This window comes from Crinia signifera, chromosome 9, assembly GCF_055691185.1.
Source record: "Crinia signifera chromosome 9, ASM5569118v1, whole genome shotgun sequence".
Taxonomy (NCBI): Eukaryota; Metazoa; Chordata; class Amphibia; order Anura; family Myobatrachidae; genus Crinia; species Crinia signifera.
The window spans coordinates 72,531,499-72,539,401 of NC_139225.1; the positions used below are offsets into that span (position 1 = coordinate 72,531,499).

Sequence of the window (7,903 nt, forward strand, 5' to 3'; positions counted from 1 at the left end):
TTTATTATGTACGTTTTAAGTTAAACAGCTATATATTAATATATTACTATCTTATATTTGTGAATTCCAATCAACAATTTGAGTGAACTTTAATAGGATGAGAGATTCAGAAAGTGAGAGATTTGGTAAGAAATCTCCAGATTTTTTAAAGCGGCAATCATTTGCACTGCAAAACCAGTTAGATTTTTACGTGTAAATGATTGCCGCTTTAAAAAAACTGGAGATTTCTTACCAAATCTCTCACTTTCTGAATCTCTCATCATATAAAATGTCATCCATTGTCTAGTTTAATGCTCAAATAATCCAACTCTTAACATCGATAAAGTGGTGATTGTGTCTCTCACACAAGCAGGAATGTGCAGTATAGGAATGTTCTTATTGTGTGAGGAGGATTGTCATAACCGTGACACAGGAGAAATCTCGCTAATATTTAAAAAAAGGTTAAAATGTTTTGGTGAAGAAATGAGGAGCGTGGTCTTGGAAATTGTTATATTCATCGGTTCCGGCCACCAGTACCGTTGCAGGAAAAGTTCGGGGACGTTCTGGATCCTGTAATAAAGAAAGTAAATGATCAGTTCAATATGCTGCTCTCCCAGGGCCATTTATTACAGGTTGTACATACAAATATGTCCCATTCTGTGAGCTCCTATGTACAGATGTTTCTTTCTTACTGTTGCCTTATGTGTGCCAAATAACTCTTATTGGTGCACCAGGTCCCGTGCAACTTGCTGGCGCAGAGCATTTTTTTTGCTCAAACTGTGCATCTTATTCATAGGAATAAACAACTGGGAGCGACAACGCTACATTGTGCTGATCAATTTGACGTGTAGGATTTGTACATCTGTGTGTGTGTGTGTGTGAGTCTGTATCTGTGTAAGAAGGGATCTTATGTGACTTGCAGCTGCTTTTTCTCACACTGAGTTCCATTGTGCTTCATCTGGGATATTACTCGTGTGTAAAACCAATTCTGGTGCCCAGCATGTTTAGTACACTGTTTCAAGGGTGTAACTACCATAGGTGCAAGGGGTGCAAATGCTGTGGGGCCCAGAGGTGAAGGGGGCCAACTTTACTGTCTAAGTAATACGTTTTACATACATTTATCACCATCAGTTGCTAAATAGGGGGCCCTTACAACTTTTGCTATTGGGTCTACGAATATCTAGTTACGCCCCTGCACTGTTTGTAACTATTCACTGCATCTGCTATGCAACTAAAATGTAAAAAAAATACGGTATGCTCCTCCTCTCGGAGCATTACAGGTGTCCCAGGTGTCTTGCACCACATGGCGTACGGACAACCAGTAATGAGGACACACCTGGGACAACATAGCCCAGTGGTTCCCATTCTACTTAAGCTCATGGAATCCTATCAAAAATACAGAATTTACTGTGTGACCCCATATTGTTCTGCATGCCAAAGCTAGTCCGCTAGTTTCTTATACACTAATTAGGCAGTTACAGGCTTGTTTTTTTCTGTCTGGAACCTCATCAATATCTTCATTAAGATTGTGCACATCCTCTTCTTATTTCCTCTTCACACTGCCACTAAGCCAAGAAAAGCCGCTTATGACAAGAAAGGTTCATATAAACAAGTCTGCAAAAATTCCTTTGTGTTGCGGTCTGGGATGTGGAGAGGCATAGAACTTTCCAGAACACGTTTGATGATGAGTCACCATTTCTGGAGTGAGGCATTAGTGGACAGTCTCTGCGCTCAGTGGCAGCATGGATATACAGATGGGTCAGGTCCCATCCTTGCTGGCGGGTCGACAGAACGTCCGCGCTGGCGACCCGCCAGCAGCCACGCCAGCGAATACACTGAGACGCGAGTGCGTCTCACACACACGCGCGTCTCAGTCTCCGTCGCCAGCGCGACGGAAACCCTGTCCGTCTCCGCCTCAGGGAGACGGACAGGGTTAGGGGGGGGGGTGCGGGCAGGTGGCGGGGACCCCGGGTTACCGCCGGCAAGCCGGCGGGGACCCGGGGGAACGGATGGAAGCGCCGTCGGAAGGGGACGCGCGCGCCTCTCGTGCGCGCGCGTCCCCTTCTCACCATCGCCATGGCGCTGGCGGGGGATGGCGGCTGGCGACGCCAGCGCCATCCCCTGCCAAGATGGGACCAGACCCATCTGTAAGTCATAATTGCCTCACTCACTATAATACTGTACATACATATTTATTTAACTTTTGTCTTGCAGATCCTTATTATGCAATGATAGAACCTTAGCGTTTCACAAAACGTTTGAGAACATGCAAAGAAATTGTATGACCTGAATTGCCTACATTGTATGGACGCTTACACCACAGAACTAGGATACTAATGTTCATCCCTTTGCCATCAAATTAAGTAATAACAAGATATATGGAAAAAGAGAACCAACGGAGCAATTACAGCTGCTGTATAGGGGAGGGTGTAAAACTCCCAATATAGAGAAAACCAAGTAAGTAGGTGTTGATGGGTATGAATGATTACTGACCTCAACTGGATAAGCTTCAGTGGGAACGTAGCGGATCACAAATCCACATCTTCTCCTGTTGGACATGTTGGGTTCGCTGGCGTGGACAGTCAGTCCATCATGTACCTGACAGCATTAATAAGAATAAACATATACTGTTCACTACACAGGGCTCCCACAGTGCGCTCACATCTATCACTGACCAGAGCTGGAATCTAAACATCTATATCATACATCTGACAGGCATATACTGCTGGACCTGATTTACAACAGGTGATTATCAATGCTCTTGGCTATGTATGACATCATGTATACTCATGCATAAGCGTAAAGGCTATTTCAACCCCAATGTATATTTTTTAAAACCTTTTCCTCAACTCCGTTTTCCCATCTAATCCCACCCCATAACTGTATTAGGTGGATCCCTTCCTGGAATCCCCTCTGAACACAAGGTAGCGGCCAAGGTAGAGTATTATTGCAGGTAACATATAGAATTGTAGCTACCCAACTGCAGTCCCTTTGGTAAAGCATCAGAGTAAAGAAGCAACTTTTATACATTTCCGTTATAAAGGAAGGTTTAACTGATCATATACAGATAAAGTAACTCTTTTAAGAGATGTTTTACTTACAGACATTTGTCCGGCTTTGAGTGGACACTCAACTAAATCTTCTACATTGATCAGGTGTTTTGGGATCTCCTGGTTTGATGTCAGCATGTTCCCCGCAATGTCTGCAGTCCTGTGCTCTAGAACCCCCTGTTTGTGACTCCCTGGAAGAAGACATATCACAGTCACTGCATAAATGTCCCATTCCTAATCCTTATCTATAGCCTGGAATGGGCTACATTTAATCATAATAGTACAGCTAAATCATCTTCATGATATATGTATAACACAGATAACATTGGGATTACAATGTACATACATGATAACAGATTATACCTGGAATGATTTGCAGGACTCCGTTCTCTGTGTCCACATCATCCAGTGCCAGCCACACAGAAGCCACTGGTCCTCCCTCAAATCCCCAGTATCTGCAATGCAGAAAGGAGCCATTTGTGATTTGTCCACAACTAACAAATAGACCATGTAACTGACCACACACATTCCATCTACAAGGCACCTTTCCTACTTACTTGATGTCCTGATGCCAGGCAACATAGGGGGCTGTGTTGTCTTTGTGCGGGACGTCGGTGGAAGGATATTTACAGATGAAGCGTGAGTCCAGGAGAATGACATTGGGACCCAGCACAGCGGTGATTGCTCTCAGGAGATTGGGGTGGACGGCCAGGTTCATCACCCACTCATACTGCATATGGATGTTGTGCAGATTGTACTGAGTGTACTCCTTGCCTGAAAATATAGGTTTCTATTATTATATAAATATTCAGCATGTGCATGTATACAAAATGTAACAGTGTGAGGATTATGGGGCAGGTATAGTGGGTTATCAGTACAGCAATGTACTCAAAATATGTTATGGTCACCGGCTAGAGCTATGACCATATATAATATACCCAAATGCTTTGCTGATATTTCATGCTGTCATGTCACAGATATACAGTAGCATATAGGTTGCACGTCTGGGTACTTATGTAATATCTGGACTCCCGTTTTTCTTATGAGACCGCGTCCCCTCGCGGGGCTCGCTGCGCTCACCACGCTTCGGGCACGGTGGCTCGCTGCGCTCGCCACACTATATAAAATCAACTCCATGCGTAGTTGGATAGTAGGGGTATGAAAAAATGGGGTGCATTTAACATGGGAGTCCAGATAATATATAAGTACCCACGTCTGCCTTATGCACCCCAAGAATAACTCAGGAAGTACGTGTTATACTGGGCGGGATGTACTAACCATTGGTGGTTCATCCTGCCGCCCATCGCACTAATGCTCATTGCATATGTACTGACATATGTGATGAGCAGCGCAAAGGGTCTCTCTCCCGATATGAGCTGCCCTTTGCGATCCCCGCTGCTGCCTGACCTGGTAGTCCCTCTGTGCATGCAAAGAGATGCTTGCAGCAGGGCATGCTGGGAGGGATCCATGTCGGATCCATTACACAGCAGCACTGTGGAGAGAAGCCATAGGCTTTCGTACATAGATGTAATGTGGTAAAACCCCAGAAATTAGTTTTTTTACTGCATTTTTGCTTTAGTACATCCCACCCACTGAGAGATAGGCAGTTAGGTGGAGGAGACAGGTGTAAGTAAATACATTAAAACACATCTCCACATATAATATAAGGCAATGCCATGTGCAGCAGCTAAATGACTATAAATATATACAACATTCTGGACACTGATTCACCACCGATACCATACTGTGATGTTCTAGGTAACACAAGTTTTTAAATCTGGAAATTATTTGTATACTCACCAAACTTTTCCTCCAGTTTCTCATAGTCGCTGTTGGCTTGGCGCAGTTCTCTCCTATCCAGCACGTCTATTGCTGTGAGGAAGCCATTGGCCTCATAGAGAGTCTTCATGTGATTTGCATCAGCCATTGTGCTGTTATTAGAGGATATGCAGCTGCTGGTATAATGCAGAGATAACTGAATTCTTCTAACTCTGACTTATATACAAGCCTCAGAGAGAAGCCCAGCCCATACACCTATTATAGGGAACAGATTATTTTGCCTAGTCAAAGTTTCCTTGATGACAAAGTGAACATCATAGCCCGGGTGGGTATTTGCTGTTTTACACATCATTAAGTATAAGACAAGACAATTTCCTGTTTCAGTCTTTGTCACCAGCCTCATACAATGTGACATAAGTGTGACAAGTGTCCAGCACTGGAAATTCCAAGCTATTCAGGAAACAAACTGATATTGACTTTTAAGTATTTAAATCCCAAGAAATATAAGTAGCTCCTTACTTTGTAAAGTTACTACTTTTATTAAACGCAGTAGTTGAACCATAGCAAACACTACAAAATAACAAAACACTCTCATCAATGGGGTTTAATGTGTTTCTTTCATGTGTATTAAACAGTTTGTTTAAGAAATGAACCTTGTTGTGCACATGGTTCATACTTCTTGAGAGGGAAACTGACAAATCTGCTGCAGAAAATGAAGGTGCCACCTGTACAATAGTCATTTCTAACATCTTGTCATTTGACATCTTTGTAAATGTTGGTAGGGGATGCAGTTGAAATCCTTGCAGTCGGAATCCCAGCGGTAGAAATCCCAACGCCGAAATCCCAACTGCCAAAATCCCGACCGGCGAAATCCTGACCGGCGAAAACCCAGCACGTTGTCCCTCGAGTGCAGCGAGCCCGCAAGGGGGGGCGAACCACGTACCCCCTTTGTCGGGATTTCAGTAGTCGGGATTCCGGCGTCTGGATTTTGACCGCCGGGATTCCGACCGCCGAGATTTCAAACCAATCCAGTTGGCAGAATGTTAATTGCTGCCAATAGAACTAGAAAGATACTTACTGCACATTTTACAGCCAGTTACATAAAACAGTCTCCAGATATCGGATGAATGGAGTGCCAATGGAGGAATCTTAGTTGATAAACGGCTTATATACAGTGGTGTAGCTAGGTGCCACGGTGCCCAGAGCAAGGGCATGTTTTGCGCCCCCCCCACCCCAATTTGTACTAGGCGGGGCCCCTGTGCGGCAAAAATGGGGCGCAGCCTAACATTATACCACACACCGTAATGTCCATTGCACATTTTAGCAAACTTTGTATTACCCATTACACATAAAGCCACATGCCGTAATGCCACTTACCCATAAGGCCACACATGATGCCCATTACATACTATATAACAATCATAATGCCCATTACATACTATATAACAAACCGTAATGCCCATCACACATTTGACACATAAGTGCTACTTATCTACATGCTCATCGCTAGGAACTTCATGCTCAATGCCAGGGCCTTCATGCTCGATGCCAAGGGGCTTCATGCTCATGACTGAAATAACTTATTGCCAAGGGGGACTGAAAAAGCTTGTTGCCAAGGGGTACTGAAATTGCTCATTGCCAAGGAGGACTAAAATAGCTTGTTGCCAAGGGGAACTAAAATAGCTCATTGCCAAGGGGGACTAAATAGCTCGTTGCCAAGGGGAGACTAAATAGCTCGTTGCCAAGGGGAGACTAAATACCTCGTTGCCAAAGGGAGGCTAAATAGCTCGTTGCCAAGGGGGACTGCAACCTGCCCGCTCCCTGCTGTGCCTGGCTGAGATGCCCTGTCCACTGCTATTTTTAATTAAGTCTCCTGCTGGACCGCTAGCCAATAGGCGCTCGCAGGCCAGCAGCTACCAATGCTGCTTCTGATTGGCTGCTGGACCACAAGCACCTATTGGCTAGTGGTCCAGCGGGAGACTTAATTAAAAATAGCGGCGGACAGGGCAGCTTAGCCAGGCACAGCGCGGAGCGGGTGGGGGAGCGAGCGAATGGGCGGGGGAGCAGGGGAGCATGTGAGCAGGGCGGGGGAGCCAGCGGCACAGTTTGAGGTGCACGGCTCCGGCACCCTGTGATCTTTCGGCACGTGCTCCATGGGCTCCGCCTTTCCTACACCCCTGTATAACTCTCCTGCTAGGGATGGGAAAAAAGGTGGCTTCTTGATGCCGGCTTCCCATCAGTCAGATTGTGAGGGGATTGTGATTAGATTATTTTTAGTTATTTTACTGTAGTATTCGCTCAAGGGAAGGCCAGATTTGTCACTAGGCCCATGAGGCATTGGCCTAGGGGCGGCACCTGTCAAGGGCGGCAGCCGCCAGGCACCTGCTGGCACACAGTTTGTCAGTCTGACACTGACATTTACAGAGCAGCAGAGTGGCCGCTCGCTGCCATTCCTAAGTGCAGGGAGGAGCTCTCTAGCCTCTCTGCCTCCCCTCAGCATTGCTGTCAGCTGCCGCTGTCCCTGTCCCTCTCTGGGCAGCAGCGCTGGCAGCCTGAAGCCACAGACCCAGTCCCGTCCCTCCCTCCTTCCGTGCAGAGCATACAGGCATACAGTATGCCTGCACTGCTCACACACTGACAGCCTGTAACTCCAGAGCCCATCCACACAAACTTGCCTACCCTAGTGTTACTTTCTGTTCCTTGCAAGCATCAAGGAACTATTCTCCCTGCTGTGCAGGTTACGGATCCTCCCTCCTGTCATCATGCTGCTGTCTGCCACACACAGAGCAAACGGAATGTGTCTGGAGCACTTTAACTGTTTGTCTCCCTTCTTTTAAACAGTAAGTGCTAATAAATTGTCATGTCAAAAGTGGGTGCCTCCAAGTGTGTACCAAAGCTACACCAGTATTGTGAGTACTGGTGTTATTATTTATGTGTGTGTGTGTGTGTGTGTGGGGGGGGGGGGGGGGGCATCAAAAATTGTGCCTAGGGACGGCCTGACCCCTAAATTAGCCCCTGCTCAAGGGTAATTATTGTGGATGGGTGATGATTCACCTCTATATTCCAATCTGCCCCTCTTGCGACTAGTAATTACA

The 7,903-nt window shown here is 45.8% G+C and overlaps 1 protein-coding gene across 1 annotated transcript; it reads right to left on the minus strand.

Moving 5' to 3' along the window:
* Positions 1-263: 263 nt before the first annotated feature.
* Positions 264-4,946, minus strand: LOC146036615 (putative alpha-ketoglutarate-dependent hypophosphite dioxygenase). Its single transcript, XM_083160561.1, has 6 exons — positions 4,830-4,946; positions 3,587-3,803; positions 3,393-3,484; positions 3,081-3,220; positions 2,473-2,577; positions 264-549 (listed from the first exon to the last, which is right to left on the minus strand). Exons 1-6 carry the CDS (start codon positions 4,936-4,938, stop codon positions 442-444), a joined length of 771 nt encoding a protein of 256 aa, XP_083016687.1. The 5' UTR covers positions 4,939-4,946; the 3' UTR covers positions 264-441.
* Positions 4,947-7,903: the final 2,957 nt, after the last annotated feature.